This window comes from Mastigoproctus giganteus, chromosome 3, assembly GCF_048544385.1.
Source record: "Mastigoproctus giganteus isolate SK-2022 chromosome 3, ASM4854438v1, whole genome shotgun sequence".
Classification (NCBI taxonomy): domain Eukaryota; kingdom Metazoa; phylum Arthropoda; class Arachnida; order Uropygi; family Thelyphonidae; genus Mastigoproctus; species Mastigoproctus giganteus.
Window position 1 is genome coordinate 138333222 of NC_143577.1, and position 21293 is coordinate 138354514.

General features: G+C 37.4%; 1 protein-coding gene across 1 annotated transcript in view; it reads left to right on the top strand.

The window, feature by feature from the left end:
* LOC150088287 (cubilin-like) overlaps positions 1 to 21293 on the top strand; it is a 1623406-nt gene that overhangs the window by 238911 nt on the left and 1363202 nt on the right. The window contains exon 8 of the mRNA XM_090370104.1: positions 7311 to 7489. Within this exon, the coding sequence (XP_090226230.1) occupies positions 7311 to 7489 (179 nt within the window). The remainder of the gene's footprint in view (positions 1 to 7310; positions 7490 to 21293) is intronic.

The window sequence follows — 21293 nt, forward strand, 5'->3', positions numbered from 1 at the left end:
CATTCCTCCATGTGGTGTGAGCACCAGTGATGTATTCAGGCCGGAATGCACCGGAAAAACGTTCCGGTACTTTTTTCTAAATGTCATAATAGAAAATCATTACATTTATACATCTAATATTATGAAACAATGACATAATCAAAGAGGAGGGAGAAATATCTATTTTACCCATTGCTACTAAAAATATATATTAGTAGTAATCTTTAAAATTAATAGATTTCTTTAAAAATTTATATAAAAACAAAAATATAAATTTCGCAATGAAACTTGACGTTTCTTACTAAAGTACAATGTGTTAGATAAAGAGATGCAACGAATGAGATATACTGTGATGCGTGTGAATGCTGCATTTTGATTCGCCATGAGCTGAATGCTAGAACTGGTTGTTCTATGAACCGTGAGTCTGAAATCTGATTCAGTTACTGTACAGTTGACGTGACGTTATCATATAGTCTTCTGGAGAACGAGCAATCTGGTATAATTTTTTTTAGCAATACCCCTCTGGTGAGCACCACACCTCGACCACTGCTTAGGTTGGTTATGAGGTTATGGGGTTATACTAAGGGTTACTAACAGTCCCACCATCATGAAAGTGCAAGCAGAAGATTTGGCTGTCTCAGACCAACCAGACTTTGCCAAAATTAGGTCAACCTGACTTTAGTGTCACCTGAATATCAGTTTCATCAGCATTTTGGACTCCCAGGTAGCAAACCAAGATCAGCTTTCTAATATTGTGGCAAGTTTGTTCTGTAGTGGTAGTTGGTGTGAGTCAGGAAGTATAGAAATTTTACTTTAGTTTGTCTCCAGGTAGATACTGTCTGTAGTCTGGATGCAGTTTAGGTACCTATCATGTGGTTTTTTTTTCTTGGACACATAACTGGCTTGGTGGTTAATGAATGGGATTGTGCATTTTCCTTGGGAAATGCTTGAATATACAAGGTTTGGCAATAAAGTTTTCAGACTGGTGCTATAAAAATAACACAAATTGAAGGAGCTCAAAAATGGTTTTATTCTTATTCAAAGTGATCATGTAATTGAAAGGACTTATTACACTATTCTAAAATTTTCTGAAAAGTGTCTAAAGGGATGATATTCAGTTTAGCAGTTATGCTTTCTTTTTCTACATCCTCAATATCCAAAAATTTCATTCCTTTGAGTTTTCACTTTGGGAAAGGGGAAGAATTCCACTGGTGCTAGATTAGGGTGGATAGTAAATCTGCATAGTGCGATGTTTTGTCAGAATTGTCTTCACAACAAATGTTGAATGGGTGTGGCATTGTTTGCAAAAACAAGCAACCTTTCTCCTGAAATTGCAGCCTCAATGGGCTTCAATAATCTTTGAAGCATGAAGAACCTGTACATAGAATGCTGCATTGACTCCCTTCCCCACCGTTTCAATTACAAATTCCTTGTGAATCAAAACCTATTGGTCACGAAACACGACCAGGTTCATCTTGATCCTGTGACTGGAACTTTTTGGGCTTTCGTGATGACTTTGAAGTCCACTACATGTTCTGATGCTTCATTTCTAGGTTATACTGCAACATCAAACACTCCTCCAGTGACAATACAGTCGAGAAAATTAGGATTGTGATGACACTCTTCATTACTTCTCTGTAAGGCTGTGTGGCACTAATTTCATACTGACCTTCCATTTCCCTAAATCTTCATGCAGAATTTGATGAATTATCTTCATATTCATTTCCAACTCATCAGCTCTCATTCTTTGGGTCAATTGCTGATCTTTTGCCACAGTTTTCCAAACTTTTGCAACTCTCTCCTCATTTTGAGAGATTTACTGATGCCCACTTCTTGAATCATTGCGTACATCCTCACATCCATCTTTAAACTGATTATACCATTCAAATACTAGTATGATGACTTAACGTTTCATCACCAAAAACAGTTTGCAATTTCCTGTTTCAACCTGTGAACTCCCTTTATGAATTGGGGATATATTTGCTCTTCTCCAGTCTATGGGGGACCTCCTCTGATTCCAAGGATGCTCTCATAATCATAGCTAAATGATTGCCTATTTCTTTTGGCATTCTTTAATATAATTGGATAGATTACATCCACTCCAGGATCTGTTTATCTTCAACAATTTCTCTTTCAGTTTCCTCTCATTCATCACAAAATCATTTAATTCTTGGTTAGAATTTTGTATACTTCTGGCATCCCCATTCCTAAATAAAACTTCTGGCACCTGTGTGAATATCTATGCAAAATACATATTCAGTTTCTCAGCAACCTGAGCAGGATCGTCAGCAATCCCTTTCCTTCTAGTACTTATTATATAAAAGAGTATTCATTGCTTTTATTTGCATTATTTGACAGAGATTCTTGCAATCTGTCTTAGATTGCCTAACCTTCTTTGGAACTTTATTTTGCATTAATTTATATGTATTGTTGGCCTCTGTATCACCTGATAATTAATTTGATCCCAACATTTTTTTTCCCCCTCTGCCAAAGGTCTCATCAGTTCATCTGGATCCATTTAGATCTAACAGTATTTATTTATTGTAAAAAGCCTTGCAATTCTATGATTACATCCCTAAGTGCTTCCCTGTAGAATTTCTTGGTAATATCATCCAGTTAGTCCCACTCACAGGAATTAAAAACTGTCTGAGAGCACTGTAAGTCAGCTTTTTTAAAGTAAAAGCCCTTCCCTTCCCTTTGCCCTTGACAATAGCTACACCTTTAAGTAAATCCCACATCAGTATAATGTGTTCACTCTCATCTAGTGCATCTTTTATCTGCAGATTCTTAATGCATGGTGAGTCACTGTCGATAATCTGATCAGGAATATTGTCCTCTAATTGCCTCTATAACATGCTGTGTTGTAGAATACAGTCATCCAGTAAATCCACAAAAGCCTTACTACAGTATGAGTGATCAACCCACAATTTTAAGTTAATATCTTTAAAGTTTAAATCTTGCATTATAAAACAATCTGATAAACTGTCCAAGTCTGTCTATCTGTATAGTTGTTCAGTTATAGTCATGACCTTATAACAACTATTCTCATTTAGTTTTCCCAGTGCTCATATCACATCAAACTGACTCATCATCATTTTCCTGGCCATCCAGTTCAACTGGATGCACTGCCTGAGATTTTATATATGTACTTCTTAAATAACCCCAGGGGGCTCACATCTGGTGAGTATGGGCTTGGCACATCCAGAGTCCTCAGCTGGATATCATCATTCTTCTATTTCTTGGTGATTCCCTTCTACTTCTCTCTCTCTTTCTCTCTCAGGGTAACTCAGGGAATTTTTTTTTGGCTGGTGCAGCATAAGCCTCAGCCTTCCTTGCACCATGTAGCTAATAATAATAATAATAATAATAATAATAACAGCATAACTCCTCCCTCCCCTCCTCTCCTGTCTTGTCTGTACTTTCTTGACACATTGTTATCTCCATATTCAAATACTGAATGCATTATATCTCATTGACATAATGCATCTTCCAATACTCCTAGATTGTCTGCATTTTATGACTTATCCACTACTTCAAATTCACCAACTTTATTTACTGTGCTACTAGTGTTAGAGTATATGCAACTTTTTTATTATTAGTAACCCTAACACAACCCATGTGTTTTCTTGTTGTATGAGAGCCCCAACAACACTTGAAATCCCGATGCTTAATTTCCAGTTTCTGTATATTTAAACACAATCAGTGCATCAATCACTTTGCCTACAGCTTCTGATAAACTCTTAATCCATGTTAATATATATAAATAATAGTAAAAAAATAGAAAAGCATATTATATGTATGAAAGGAGGGGAGAGTTTCAAAAAAAATTTTCCCCTGAGCTTCTTCTGTGCATTCTATGAATGTTATGTTTCTTTAAATGTATTGCTTGTTTATCTATTAATATATGTCCAAAGTTTCATTGCTCTTACCTCTGTCACACATTCAGGGCTGAATGTGTGACAGAGCATCATCATGGATAAAGTTGAATATCAATCCATTATCAAATTCCTGTTTTTGCAAGGCAAACAGCCAAGGACTATCCTTGAGATGTCTGTGGTGTATTGGGACATCCATCCATCATATAAAATATTGGTGGAGACAGTTCATTTATGGCTGGGAGAGTGTCCATGATGAGGCAGGAAATTGGTAGCTACCCACATCACACACTGCTGAATTTGTGAGGAAATTGAACAGCTGACCCTCAATGACCACTGGATAACAATTAAACAGACCATTGCTGAGACTGTGAATTATGCTCCCCACTGTGATCAGTGGGGAGCATAATTCACAATGATTCAAATAGGAATAAGGTCTCAGCATGATCGATTCCTCATTTGCTCACATTTCTGCAGAAAGAAAAAAGGCAGGCCTGCTCTGCTGAATTGATTGCCGTGTGTGATAGTGATCCACGAGTGACGGTGACTATGGATAATTGTGGATATATCACTTTAAACCAGAAACAAAGCAGATTTCAAAACAATGGAAATCAATCATTACTAACTCTAAAAAAGATCAGAGTGCATCCATGTGCAGGGAATGTGAAGGAGATGGGCAGTATTCTCATAGATACCTAGAGAGGGGTACCACCATCATTGCACATTACTACAGCAAAATACCTAAGCAAATACACATGGCAATTTAGGAAAAGCAATGTGAAAATCTCAGCAAAGGCATGCTGTTGTAACGACTGATCTTTCCACACCTGACTTATTCCCCTGGCTTGACACCTTTTGACTTCTTCCTCTTTTTCAGCTGAAATCATTTTTGGGTGGAAAGCATTCTTTTGGAAATGCAGAGATAATTTCTGTAACAGAAGCATGGTTTCAAGAACAAAGTAAGACCTTCTACGAAAATGGCTTGCTTTAGGTGGTGACTGCATAGAGGAGAAGTAATATATATTTTTATTTTTTTTTTTTATGAAAACCCCAAACACGAAAGGTATCAAAACCTATAGTACTTGGTACCGTGCATGGGTTGAAGGAGAAGTATGGGGGAAGGGGGGTGCCGGAAACTTTGCTCTAGAGACTAAACATGGGTTTCACCACTTCAAGCCTCCAATAAGCAAAGTGGTGGTATTTCACCGGTTGATGAAAGTCATCTACCACCTACAAAGTTATGTTCCAAATGTCAATCTCTTGGGATACATAGAACATGATCAGTGGAAAACTTTTTCATATCCTTTCCTATATTCAGTAGTATGAGATATTTCCACGTTCACATTTGTTTCAAATTGTTGTGATTAAAAACACACAAAATTCAAAATTAGATATATTGTTTTCTGCAGAGCAGCATCCGTCTTGAGAGAGAGTATAAGGTATGTTTGTGTCAGACGGCACCTGGGATTTCTCCCATCTCCGCATGTATTTCGCTGTATCGACAGTACACTGTCAAGCCAGAGACTTGAAAGTGTGTGGGCTGTGTCTGTGCTGTGTGATATGTTGTGTCCATTATTTGTCCGGCTTATTGGCTGCCAGGCCCCTAGTGGGGCCCGACGTTGCCCATACCTTGCCACGTGGAGGCTAGCCGGGTGTATCCAGTATCACAACAAATTGCTCTGGGAGATCCTGACACCTAGTTTCCTGGGATTTCAGTGGCTAGGACCTATAAAAAAAAAAAAATATATATATATATATATATATATGCATTTGACATTAATGCTTAATGGGATTGCTGTTAGGAAATCGCTGGTTGGGGTTGAACGCTAAAGAGATGTGTTAAAGGCCTAATAGGTCAGGCAAAATTTTGATGTTATTAAATTTAGACATGTGAGGCTATATGCTAGATAAAAGCTAATAGTGTTAGTTGTCTTAGAGATTTACACGAAGTCGGTAGAATTTAGACTTTGATTAGAATTTGGCAGCATTGTTAAGAGTGTACTCGGTTGATTTAGTGAGGGGGGAAAACAGATAGAAGAATAGGGACGATAGAGTAGGCATCCCCAAAGAGGTCAGTGGAGACAAGCCCCACCAGGCGAAGTATGGGGGGTAGACAGGGAGGAGAGGAGACAGAGATCCATCTCCTCCCTCCCCTGCCTGGGGATGGGGTTTTAAAGGAAACCAGGGTTTTAGAGTACCCAGTTCAGATTGCCAATGGCATGTTGCCAGCAAAGCCACAGAATGTCTTCATCAGTGTCATGTCCAAGCAGTGTCGAATCCGGTATGAAGGTCAAGCTGCCCATCCCGCTCCGGGGGTGGGATATGTCAGCTGGCAGTGGGGAGCCCAACAGGTGAGGGGGTAGGAGAGACACACACATTTACTTCATTCATAATCTGCATTCTCACTCTACTTGCATTCTCTTTTTTTTTTTTTTTTTTTCTTGAGAGAGTATCGAGTTTTGTATTCTCATCTTTACTATGTGAAAATAATGATAAATCTTTCAAAATCAAATAGAGTAAAACTAGACTTTTATTGAACTAGTGGGATGTGTAAAACATGTAACCCGAAACTAAGAGTAACACAATATGCATTGCATTGCAATTAAATAGACCATTGCTGAGACTGTGAATATTCTCCCCACTGACCATGCTCATCAAGCTAAAACTCATCGAGTTGCAAAGGTGGAAAACTTCAGAGGTTCTTGCATGCAGTTTCTGTAAGAAAACCAGAATAAAAAATCACTTCAGAAACTATTGCCATGAAAGATTGACTGGATTTAGAAAAGTAGGAGAACCTTTCAGATTTTTAATCAGTGATTAACGGTTAATGGGTCATCTGCCAGAGGACCTGCCACTATTCCACCACCATTAGGCGAACTTTTCCAGATATCGACTGTAACTGGTGAGTTGATCTCTCTCACACACAGTTGCAAAACATGGATTTATTGGATGACTTTGTCAGTGTTAAAAGGAATGGACTATGCTTGATGGGTGACTTCAATCCTCTTAGACAGTTTTAAATTCTTTAAGAAAGTCACTTCAGAAACTATTGCAATAAAAGTTTGACTGTACTAAATTTTCAGATTTTTAATCATTGATTAATGGTTAATGTGGGAGCTTTCCATATAGATTTGGAGGGACACACACACACACACACACACACACACACACACACACACACACACACACACACACACACACACACACACACACACACACACACACACACACACACACACACACCAATACAGGTAAAAGTAAAACAGGAATGAAAAAATTATACTGCATTTTGAAATTTACTGCAAGTATATGCTTTTCACATAAATTTATTTAGTTCAATAGATTATGTAACTTATTATATTACAAGATGGTAGAATACTTATAGAATAGTGAACAAGAGTTCATTTCACATGTTTAAAGTAGTTTATTTCCACTTATATGCTTCTTTACTTGCAGTTTGTAATAGTATCTTGAAATCAAGGCGTGGAATTATTGAGAGTCCTAATTTTCCAAATAGTTATCCACATAATCACAACTGCACTTGGACTGTGAATGCTCCAATTGGTAACAACATATCTATTGCTTTCTCTCATATATTTTTGGAAGGAGCTGATTGCCAACATGACTATGTTGAGGTAAGTAAATTAAATCTGTTAACCATTTTCATGTACCAGAAATTCTTAGTTAATTAACCCAATGCATTCCTCCATCACATATCAGATGACAAATTGTTGCTTATCAAAACCGGTTTTTTCCATAGTAACTTATAAATTAAGATTAGTAACAATATAAATTAAGATTAGGTTGAAAGCCACATATTCCAGTTATCTGGGTTATTTTCACCTACCCATCCCATAAAATAGGATTAAACTAGTTATTTCTTAATTACAGTAAAGTAGTTAAGAAATAACTAGTTAAGAGTAAAGTAGATTATGGCTGATATGTACAGTGCAGTGCTTTGCACAAATATAGAGCACTGCTCTGTATTTATCAGCCCAAATCACAAGCATTTTAAATACATGAATCAGTGTATGCATCTCTTCTGGCCTCGGCCATCTAGAGAATTAACAGATATTTATTTTTCTATTATTATTGAAGTTATTATCAATAACAAACATTAAAAAATAGATGCCATCAATGCAACAAAATCACATCAAGTTATAGAACAGTGCATTACATTACAACATAACGAAGTACCATTCCTGTATTATACAAATAAATATCAACTAATCTTTCTGTGGTTTCTCTTTTTTTCCTAACTGACTGTAGAAGAGACACTGCTGTCAAAACATTGACAGAAAGTGATAAATGAGGCTTTACAGCATTTAGAAGAGCTGCTACATAACTTTTGATAATGCATGATCTTACCTTGAAAACTTGCAGAGCTGCACTTGAGGTTAGGATCATGCATTATCAAAAGTTATGTGGCAACTTTTCTAAATGCTGCAAAGCCTCATCTATCACTTTCTGTCAATGTTTTGACAGCAGTGTCTCTTCTACAGTTAGGAAACCTTGATCAGCTTCCTTCTGCTTTTCCTACTGCATATGGCTTTCATATTTTCTTTTTTTCAATTCATTGAAATTCTCAGCTCTTTCTTCCAAGTTGAGTTCCTTGCTTATCTTTAATAAAAGTGGCAGTCACCTCTTCAAAGTGTCTTTGAATTAAACACAGAGTCTGGGCATAATGAACAACCCTCAGAGATGCAAATCATCACTAAGGTTTGATTCCTTGACTTCATCACAAAGAACACCATTGAGATTACCTTCCTGTTCTTTACTGCATGGAAAATATTGAAGAACCCCAAACTTCTTTCTAAGACAAGCCTCCCCCTTTTCAGTTCCTCTGATGAATGTGTAAAAGTTTGTATAAGATAATGGGCATAAAATGATACATATGTTCCCTTTATTCGTTGAAGGCACTCATGTGTTGCATGTCATATTGTGGAAAAGAACTGTGGTATTGTGGAAAAGAACTGTGATTAAAATTGTGCTATAAATGGCCAAATAAAAACTCAATTTCCTGAGCATTGTCCTAATATTAATGTTTCCAATGCATATTTTTTCTTAAGTAATATTTAATAATTTTATCTCTTAGCTCATTATTTAATAGTTGTAATTTTTCTTGTTCTCTTCGTTATAAGTTTTGCAGTAGCATTAGCATTAGTTGAGGCATATGATGCAAGAAAGTATTTAATGATTGCACATTTTCCTGTTTGATACAATGTAAATTTCAAAATTTAATTTCACATTAATTTCTTTTTTTGAGAGAATTTTTATTATTCTTTTTATTTATTTAATAGCTGTTAATTTCCAATTAGCATTTTTGATGTATACTTCAATATTTATCTTAATACTGTCATTATTAGTAGTTGTTTTTATAGTTCTTGAATTTATCATATAATTTTCCTTGTCTTCTTTAAGACTGATCAAGTCATTTTATAAAAGTGTATTTTATGTTTTTTTTTTTTGTTTTTTTATATTATTATCTTTCATATCTAGTTATTTATTTATTTATTTATTTATTTTTTTTTTTTTGGTTGAATCCTCATAATGCTCTGGATATTTAAGATCCTTTAATTGTTTATTATACATATTAAAATTATCATCCACAGTTAGCCATCCTATATCAGAATATTCTATTTCACTTTGAGCAGTGTTAAATCTATGATGTTTTAAACTCTTCTCATTAGTTACTTAACAGTAAAAATGCTATTATATTGTTTTTCAACAGCATTCGTAAATAATTTTATAAACCAGTCATTAATTAATCCTTGAACATCTTTGTTTCAAATCTCACTTATTTGTTATTTATTAGGAAAGTTAAAAAATGTAATATAAGTCAAAAAATTATTAGTTTAGGGGAAAACATTGACTAATACTTTAATAATAGGCATAAGCATGAACAAAATTTATTCTTTCACTGCTTCTTGCAAGGCTTGATGGAGGTCCTCATGGGGCTGACAATTACATGGGCTGTGTAAGGGTTATGCAAAACACAAACAGACATGCATTTATTGCACTCCTAACATCAACATCATTTTATACAGGAGTATGGTAAATAAATTTGATGAGTATGAAGTATTGGTTAAGTCACTAAATCTAACATTGTAGATATAACAGAAACATGGTATCACTCTGATGTGATGATCATAATCTATGTATAAGGTGCATAGGGTGGAGGGGTTATGCTTTTGGTTAAGAAGTAAGTAGACTTTAAAACATTACAACCAATAGACCCAGGTTGCCAGTTTAATGCTGAGTCAGTCTAGTATGACATAAAAACTGAGAAAACAAAGATGAGTGTAGTATTCTGTTATAGACTAAAGTGAAGTGAAGTGACTATGTGACAGTGAAGTATACAATAAACAATATAGACAAATAAAGTGGATCCCCATAGCAAAGCTCTGGCAACCACTCCATGTTTTCCATCATGAAATATGACTGATGTCTTTTGAGGTTATGATGGACATCATGATGAGATCCAATCTTCCATTCATTTTGATGGTAAATTTCTAAAATGGTGTTTGCAGGCCAGCCATTACATAGTCCACTGGATCGAACCTATTGGTAAGTCTCTAGGAGTTTTCTGGATTAGCTAATGTATAATCTTGCTACTTTTCTCTGCAAATAGTGACTGGAGAGAGTTTGAATAGTGTGTATTCAGGGGGGGGGGCAGAGATTGTCAATGCCATATTGTCAAGAAGCCGGGTACATTCTTGTCTTGTGTATACCATATCCAAGAATTTCATTACTCCATACAGCATGTCTCTCCCACTTTATTGCCTACTACATCATGAATTTTCAAACTAATAGATGAAACTTATCTGCAAAAAATATCAAAATCTCCCAAACACTGCCTCATTCATTTCACAAATATATGTGGTCTCAATTGCAATATCAATGATGTCCATTTCTACTTACAGTCTGCCAAATACCACTTACTTTTTCTGACAGAAATCCAATTATTGGTTGATTCAACCACTGCTCATCTCACCTGCTATCTCTATTCCCACCTATCAGTTGTATGAATTATTTACTGTATGATTCTTTTGCTTCAAAGGTGGTACTTGTGCATATGTATATATTCTGATATTCCCTGTCAGAAACTTAGTAATTTGGAATCACATCTTTTCAATCATCTCTGGCTTAAAATCTCTCTACTACATTAAGTACACGGTCAAGTTGACTGGTTCCCCTAGACACCTAAGATCAAAACTTGGTGATGGTCTCTTTTCCAATGTAGCCATTCTCCATTGGAAAAGCCAATCTTGTGTTGTCAAGAATGCAAAATGGGCGATCTGCAAAATTTCTTTTCCTTGATTGGATTACTGTTTAAAATCAGCCGATGTCAATGGTTGCTCAGAATATATCAGTGAAATTATTCTTCTAGTGATGAAATCCTTAATCCACACTCCACCTTAAAATCTTTTCCTTTATCTAAACCTTTGTTTTTCCAATAAATATGCTAAAACTGTTTAAGATAAGAACGATTCATATCACAATTGGCTAGTATCCACATCTCCAGGTTCATTACATGAAAGCTCACAACAATTTTAAAGCAGTTATTAATCAGTCCAAACTAGATTTTCAATAAGCTAAGAGTAGAAAACTTGCTTCCTGTCCAAATAGTAGTTCAGCATTTTGGTCTCTTGCCAAAGCTATAGCTTGAAAGTTTTATCTATCTCTATTCCCACCTATGAAAAAACCAGAGTTCAATTACAATCTCAACTAAAGATAAAGCTGAACTGCTAAAATCTTACTTTTCTTCTAAATGATTGATTAGCATTAGCATTGGTAGAGGCATATGATGCAAGGAAGCTTATGCAGCATCAGCCAAAAAAAAACCCATTTCCACTATACCCCCCCCGTTCATTCGAAATACCTGTCCAGCTGAGCCTTAAATTTATTTAGCCTATCAACTTCCACAACAAAGGATGGAAGTCTGTTCTACCAACCAACTACCCGCTGGCTAAAGGCAAATTTCCACACATCTATCCTACTTCTGTCTTTCCTCAATTTGAATTTATGCCCTCTCAGGTGATTATTCTGAGCAAGAGGAAGAACCCTATCAGCATTGAGCATGCTCAAACCATTCAAGGCTTTATACACCTCTATCAGATCACCTTGCCGGTGCCTAGTCTCCAGACACTGTAATTTGCAAAACTTAAGTCTTTCTTCGTAAGAGCAACCGTTTGTTCCATTCACTAATCTTGTTGCCCTTCTCTGTACTCATTCCAGCAGCTCTACATCCTTCTTGAAATGAGGCCCCAAGACCTGTATACAGTACTCAAGGTGTGGCCTGACCATTGCCTTATACAAGGGAATAATTACCTTCTTATCCCTGATAGAAATATTCCTGTATATCATTGACAAGACACCATGAGCTACTCTTGCAGCCCGTCTGCACTGCTCAGAGAACTTCATATCTGCCTGCACAATTACCCCCAGGTCCTTTTCATTCTCTACCACTGTCAGTGTAGTACCACAGAGTTGATATGTTGCTCTGGGGTTGCTGTTTCCCATATGTAGTACTTTACAAGTCAATGTTAAACTTCATTTGCCACCTCTCAGCCCATCTGCTCAACCTTTCCAGATCCTGTTGCAGCAGAAGCATAGTGTCAGTAGTGTCCTTAACAACCCTGCCAACCTTTGTATCGTCTGCAAACTTGGATATTAAGCTTGATATACCATCATCAATATTATTTATAAATACAGAAAACAATAATGGACCCAACACTGAAGGACTCCACTAATAACATTAGCGACTCCACTAATAATATTAGTCCATGTTGAGTAGCGTCCATTGATTACCACTCTCTGTCTTCTCCCCCTCAACCACCCCTTTATCCATAGCAGCAATTTGTCTCCAATGCCACACTGCTCCAATTTGTGCAGCAGTCTTCCCTGTGCAACAGTATCAAAAGCCTTTCTAAGATCCAAGTATATAATATCAAAGTTATTCCCTTCATCCAGTTCTTTAGTGACTGCATCATAGTATCCAATCAAATTGGTCAGGCAAGACTTTCCCCTAAAAAAACCATGCTGTGTCCGAGCTATAACTGAAGTCTTGTCTAGATGATCATGCAGTGCTTCTTTAACCAGTGCCTCCATTAATTTTCCTGGAAGTTTAATAGAAGTTAAACTCACAGGTCTATAATTACTTGTGTCAGCCTTTGATCCTCCTTTGTGAATTGGGGTCACATTTTCACATCTGCAGTCTACGGGTTCCTCCCCTGAGTCCAAGGAAGCTCTCATAATTATGGCTAAGGGTTTGCTTACTTCCTTTGCTGCCTCCTTTAATATAACTGGATAGATCCCATCCACCCTAGGTGCCTTTCTTGTGTTTATCTTCAACAATTTCTGCTCCACTTTGCTCTCATTTATTACAAGATTATCCAGCTTACTGCCAGAGTTAAATACACCTCTGGCATTCCCCTCGCTGAATAATTCCTCATGTGTGAATGTTGATGCAAAATATTCATTTAGTTTGTTAGCTACCTGAGCAGGATCATCAACAATTGAACCATCGATATCAAGTGGACCAATCTGATTCATCCCCTTCCTTCTAGAGTTTATATAAGTAAAGCCAAAGATTTCTCGTAATCTGACTTCGCCTGCCTAACCTCCTTTGTAACTTGGTTACAGATCAACTTATATCTATCATAGGCTTCTGTGTCACATGTTAGTTTATATGTATCCCATGCATTTTTCTTCTCTGCCATATGTCTCATTAGTTCATCTGACATCGATTTAGGCCTAAACCTTGAACAATATTTCTTATTCGGTATGTAAAGCCTAGTAGCTTCCAAGATAAGTTCTTTGAATGTTTCCCATTTTGAATTTGCTGTTGGTAACATCATCAGTTGGTCCGACTGCATAGAATTACTGTCTCAGACCATTATAGTTGCCTTTACAAAAGCAAAAACCCTTCCCTTTACCCCTGATGGTAGTTACCTCTTTGAGTAAATCCCACTTTAGCACACTGTGATCACTGCCGCGTAGTGGTTCCTTTATCTGCAGATTATTAATGCATGAAGAATCACTACTGATAATCAAATCAAGAGTATTACTCCCTCTAGTTGCCTCCCGAACATGCTGATGTAGAAAACAATCATCCAATAAATCCACAAAAGCCTTGCTAGTGTGTGAGTGACCAACACACAAATTCCAATCAATATCTGGGAAATTAAAATCCCCCATTTTAATTTCTCTGATTTACTGGCCCACTTTGTTTCCCTGTACAGTTTCTTATTATACTCATCAGAGTCATTAGGCCTATAGCACACTCATACTCTCGATTTTGATCTCCCAGTGTTTATGTCACACAAACTGACTCGACACTGCACTGTCCAGCTATGTCGACTGGCTTTACTTCCTTGGATTTTATGTGTTTCTTAACTAATAGCATAACCCCTCCTCCCTTCCTATCCTGTGTATCCTTTCTGTAGATATTGTACTCCCCAAATTCCAGTTCTGCATTCCTTATATCTGTGTGACACCATGTCTCTGTTATCCCAACAATATCTGCCTTTGATGCTTTGAACAATATCTCAAATTCACCAAATTTATTTACCAAACTCCTAGCATTGGTGTACATGCAAGTATTCATGCACCTGTTCCTATTCTTAGCTACCCTCACACAACCCATGTATTTACTTGTATCACAATGACTCCCAGCAGTCTCTGAAATATCCTGCATCTTATTTTCCAGGCTGCGGCTCATTCCAATAGAAGCAGTGCAAGAATCACTTTCACCTCTGCCAGTGGCTACTGTTAATCTATTAGTCCTTGTATCCCCCCAAGCTAGCAGTTTTCCGACCCACCTAACACTGCCTCGATAGCATCAACAAATATTCTTACACCCTTTCTCTTTAAGTGTATCCCATCCCTGTAGAAGCAGTCTCTCCTGTTAACAAGTACAGACCAGGCTGAAAAAAATTCTACCCCTTGAGCCTTGCACAATCTGTCCAGGGCCGAATTGATGATATAGTTAAACCAAACCAGCCCCTACCATTTGACGCCTCCATAGCCAGGTGGGAAGGAGCAGCAGTGCATAGCACACACTTCTTGATCCCAAGCTAGCAGTTTTCCGACCCACCTAACACTGCCTCGATAGCATCAACAAATATTCTTACACCCTTTCTCTTTAAGTGTATCCCATCCCTGTAGAAGCAGTCTCTCCTGTTAACAAGTACAGACCAGGCTGAAAAAAATTCTACCCCTTGAGCCTTGCACAATCTGTCCAGGGCCGAATTGATGATATAGTTAAACCAAACCAGCCCCTACCATTTGACGCCTCCGTAGCCAGGTGGGAAGGAGCAGCAGTGCATAGCACACACTTCTTGATCCCAAGCTAGCAGTTTTCCGACCCACCTAACACTGCCTCGATAGCATCAACAAATATTCTTACACCCTTTCTCTTTAAGTGTATCCCATCCTTGTAGAAGCAGTCTCTCCTGTTAACAAGTACAGACCAGGCTGAAAAAAATTCTACCCCTTGAGCCTTGCACAATCTGTCCAGGGCCGAATTGATGATATAGTTAAACCAAACCAGCCCCTACCATTTGACGCCTCCGTAGCCAGGTGGGAAGGAGCAGCAGTGCATAGCACACACTTCTTGATCCCAAGCTAGCAGTTTTCCGACCCACCTAACACTGCCTCGATAGCATCAACAAATATTCTTACACCCTTTCTCTTTAAGTGTATCCCATCCCTGTAGAAGCAGTCTCTCCTGTTAACAAGTACAGACCAGGATGAAAAAAATTCTACCCCTTGAGCCTTGCACAATCTGTCCAGGGCCGAATTGATGATATAGTTAAACCAAACCAGCCCCTACCATTTGACGCCTCCGTAGCCAGGTGGGAAGGAGCAGCAGTGCATAGCACACACTTCTTGATTAGAGCGGAGTTCGAGCCCGTCACCACCAAATACGGAGGATGTGGAAAGGTCAGGGAATGACCACCGCATATCCCGGAATAATATGACCTTAGTTGCTAATGCTGCTAAAAACCAAATAACAAACAAACAACCCTACCATTCCTAGTATATCACATTCAATTCCTCATGTGGCTTTCTGTCAAAAGGATGTCAGAGGAATTTTGAAGTATTGATACCAAGAAAGCACCTGATTGTATTTCTGTACTTTTTCTCAAAACTTGTGCTCCTCAGCTTGCTCCTGTTCTCTGTCACTCTTTTACATTTTCTTATTCTACAAGTGTTTTCCCTTTTGTTTGGCATTTTTCTCATATCCAACTAGTTCCCAGAATGGTTGACAAATCCTTGACATCCAACTGTTGTCCCATTGCACTTACTTGTATTCTTTCTAAAATAATGGAAAAATCTGTTAAGTGCCAACTCCTAAAATTTCTACAAACTTTCCATCTGATCGATGATCGCCAGTACGGAATCTGTCAATGTTGATCCACTGGTGATATTGTGGCTTATCTTATTTTAGCATTAGCATTAGCAAAGGCACATGATGCAAGAAAGCAAGCTTATATAGCAGCAGCCAAAAGAAAAAAAAAAAAACACCACCCCTTTTTATTTCATCCATCCACTCACTCGAAATATTTGTCTAGTTCTGCCTTGAATCTGTTTAAGCTATCAACTTCTACAATGACAGTTGGAAGTTTGTTCCAGCAATCAACCCCGTTGGCTGAAGGCAAACTTCCGCACATTCATCCTACAACTATCCTTCGTCAATTTGAAATTATGCTCTCTCAGGCGATTATTCTGAGCAAGAGGAAGAATCCCATCAGCATTGAAGCATGCTCAAACCATTGAAGACTTTATACAGCTGAATCAGATCACCTCGCAGGTGCCTAGTCTCCAGACACTGTAATTTGCAAAACTTAAGCCTTTCTTCGTAAGAGCAATGCTTTGTTCCATTCACTAATCTTGTTGCCCTTCTCTGTAGTCGTCCCAACAGCTTGTATAAGGCAATGGCCTGACATTTTGTGTAACAGCTTGTATAAGACAATTCCTTTATACAAGGGGATAATCACCTCCTTATCCCTGCTAGAAAAATTCCTGTATATCATTGACAAGACACCATGAGCTACTCTTGCAAACTATCTGCACTGCTCAGAAAACTTCACTCTCTACCACTGTCAGTACAGTAACACACAGTTTATACATTACTCTGGGGTTACTTTACATTTGTCAATGTTAATAAACTTCAGTTGCCACCTCTCTGCCCATCTGCTCAACTTTTCTAGATCCTGTTGCAGCAGCAGCGCACTGTCATTGGTGTCATTAACAACCCTGCCGACCTTTGTATCATCTGCAAACTTGAACATTAAGCTTGATATACCATCATCAATATCATTAATAATACAGAAAACAACAATGGACCCAACATTGCACTTTGATGGAAGAAAAGCAGTGCCCATTGATTACCAATCTCTGTCTTCTCCCACTCAACCATCCCTTTATCCATAGCAGCAATTTGCCTCCAATGCCGCACTGCTCCAGTTTGTGCAGCAGTCTTCCCTGTGCAACAATATCAAAAGCCTTTCTAAAATCCAAATATGTCATATATCAAAATTATTCTTTGCATCCAGTTCCTTTGTAACTACATCATAGTATCCAATCAAATTGGTCAGACAAGACTTCCCCTTAACATACCCATGCTGTGTCCGAGCTATAACTGAAGTCATGTGTAGATGATCCTGCAGTGCTTCTTTAATCAGTGCGTCCATTAATTTCCCTGGAACAGAAGTTAAACTAACAGGTCTGTAATTACTTTTGCTTCCCTTTGATCCTCCTTTGTGGATTGGGAGCACATTTGCACATCTCCAGTCCATGAGTACCTCCCCTGAGTCCAAGGAAGCACTCATAATTAGGGCTAAGGATTTGCTTACTTCCTTTGCTGCCTCCTTTATATAACTGGATAGATTGCATCCACCCCATTTGCCTTTCTTATGTTTACCTTCAACAATTTTCCCTCCACTTTACTCTCAGTTATTACAAGATTATCAGGGCGCCTTCATAGCCAGTTGGGAAGGAGCAGCAGTGCGTAGCACTTGCATCTTGATTAGACCGGGGTTCGAGCCCGTCACCACCAAATATGGAGGATGCGGAAAGGTCAGGGAATGACCACCGCATATCCTGGAGCAATATGACCTGAGTTGCTAATGCTCCTAAAAACCAAATAACAAACAACAAAGAAACAAGTTTATCTAGCTTACTTCCAGAGTTTAATACACCTTTGGTATTTCCCTCCCTGAATAACTCCTCATTGTGAATATAGATGCAAAATATTCCTTTAGTTTGTTAGCTACCTGAGCAGGATCATCAACAGTTGAATCATCGATATCAAGTAGACTAACCTGATTTATCCCCTTCCTTCTACAGTTTACATAAGTAAAGAACTCTTTGCTGTTTGTTTTTCTTTGCATCCTTTGCCAAAGATTTCTTCTAATCTGCCTTTGCCTGCCGAACCTTTTAAATTTTACATATCTATGGACAAATTCCGTGGAAATGTTTGGTGAAACTCAGCAGTTGCACTTGACATTTCAAAGATTTTGATTATATTTGGCATAAGGGTCTTTTAAATAAGCTTCTATCTTATGGTGTTTCAACTATTTTTTTAAATTTGGTATCCAGTTTTTTCTCTCTGACTCCTCACTACAGATGATGGTAGACAACTCTGTCTAACTTCTCCACTAATGCAAGTGTTTCTCAGGGTTCAGTTGTTTCTTCTGCTCTTTTCCTATTGTAAATTAATGACCTTCTTCCATTTGACTGGGAAATCTTATCCATAGTTTTGCTGATTGTAGCACTTTGCATTCCACCTTCCAGTTTGAGAAACCTTGCCCTGCACAAACAGCTTCCACTTCCCTGATATCCACTACCCATTCCTTAAATACTGATCTCCAAATAATTCTCCATTTGGGGAAAGAAAAATTAGATGATTTCAATCCTTTTAACACTTGTTTCTGTCTCCTATTTTGCAAAATAGGATTCTTCTACTCCTGTGCTTATCTTCAATGACTCAGATTTCTAGACAACATCACATATTTCTGTTCGGGATTATTTTGAATTCTAATCTCTTTTTGCATAAGTACATTGCTTCCTCTGAATCTACAAAACTGGGATTTCTCTTTTAGTCTTATTGTTACTTTCCTTCGAAGCAGTGTCACTCATTTGCCCTGACCTTCCTGAAGCCAGGAAAGGATCATACCTTTCCACATAATTACAGGCTATTTTTGCTGACTAACTGTTTAGTCAAAGTCCTGGAATAAATGGTTCACGGACAGCTAACATGGTTCCTAGAAACTAACAACTTGCTAAAGAATAACCAGTACTGGTTTTGAAAGAAGTGGTCTGTGTGAGCTGTGATGGTAAAAGCAGAAGCATACTACTATAATGCCTTCATAATAGGACAACATCTGGTCATGACTAATCTTGACATCGAGAAAGCCTTTGATACTATCCATTATAGCAACTTGCCCTTATTACTATACAGCTCCAATTTGTATAGTAGTCTTCCATTTGCAACGGTATCAAAAGGTTTCCCAAAATCCAAGTACAGGCACTCCCCGGCTTACGTAATATTTGCCTTATGGAAATTCGACTTTACGTAAGTTTTTGCCAGCCGGTGCAAACTTAAAAAAATCGTGGAAACGTATTTTGTGTCCTGTAGGAATAAATGGAGGTATCATGAAAATATCCTAATGTGAACCCAATAACACATTGTTTTTTTTTTTTTTTTTTTTTTTTTTGGTAATTTGCTCCAAGAACTTGGTAGTTATATAACTAAGCTATTTATCTCTCTAAAAAGTCATTTTTATAATGGAAATTGCACTACACTTTCATCGTTATCATATGCTCCATTATAAGAATCAATTTCAAATGCTTAGAATATTTTTCCAAAACACATTTCTGGAGGTCACTATCATAAAACAATAAAAACAATTTGCACTTTCTGGTTTATTGGGCTTTTCTGTTAGCTCAGTCCATTATAAATGGGTAGTAAACTTGATCTTATTGCATTTGCGATAATACCGATAATTGGAATTCTGTGGGTTTTTACTTTACTGTATTATGGCGAAATGAGTTCCCCTTCACTGAAATCTTTAATCACACAAAAAACATAAATACATTTTCTGAATCTTCTCTTCATTCCTGTTTACTTATTACAATGGTGAAGGGAAAGGGACCAACAGAAAGTGCAAGTACTAGCAGTGCTAGGAAATGAAACAAAATTGATTTAGAAATGAAGATGATTAATTAAGAAATACGAAGCAGGACAAAGTTTGTCATCTATTGCATGGAATTAAGTCTCACCGCTTCAACAGTGAATACTATTTTAAGGACAGTGCACATATAAAAGAACATGTTGAAGGAGCAACGCCTTTAAGATCAACAGTGATCACAAAACTGTTCAGGTTCTATATCGAAGATGGAAAAGCTATTAATAATATGGATGGAAAATTAGATGCAGAAGCAAGTGCCCCTGAGTCCAGTAGCCATTCAAGAAAAATCAAGAAGTATTTATATGAAGATATTAAGGATAAGTACGCAAACCCCAAGCCAAGTTCATGGTAAGCAATGGGTGGTTTAATAGGTTCAAGCATCGCGCTGGTTTTCAAAACATTAAAATATGCAGTGTAGTCGCCAGAGCCAATTCTGCAGCTGCAGAGAAATTTTGTGGTGTTAGAAAAAACCCCTTCTAAATGTCCACAGTCCTCAACTTCCACAGTGCCGTGCTTATCAGCTGGAGATTAATTCTGGCAACGATGCTCGAAAGGTAAAACTTGCTGATGTTATGCCTGTCTCCTCTCTCTTTTTGTAATTTTATAAGTTTGAAATTTTTGTAGTTTAATACACTTTGTAATTTTTCCTGTGCATGAGGTAGAAAAATTGAATAAATAATTCTATTTACATCTTTGTTGAACATTTCTTTTTTGCTTCGATCAAATTCAGCACGCATAGTTGTGAGTGCTGCATAAGCATTTAGGGATTTTCCAACTTACGTAGAGTTCTGTGGAATGCAACCTCTACATAAATCAGGAAGTGGCTGTATATGATATCAAAATTATTTTTTGCATCCAGTTTCTTTGTAACAATATTATAGTATCCAATTGATTGGATACTATAATAACAAATCCAATTGATTGGATATTATGATGTGGTTACAAATGAACTGGATGCAAAAAAATAACTTTGATATCATATACTTGAATTTCGGGAAAGCTTTTGATATTGTGCATGGAAGACTACTGTTATAATTGGAGCAGTATGATATTAAGGACAAGTTACTATAATGGATAAAAGTGATAAATGGATAAAAGGTGGTTGAGAGGGGGGAAGACAGAGAATGGATGCTGCTCTTCTTGGACTAATGTTATTAGAGGAGTGCCCGAGGGTTTGGTGTTGGGCCACTGTTGCTTTGTATATTTATCAATAGTGATAAACATATATCAGGCTTAATGT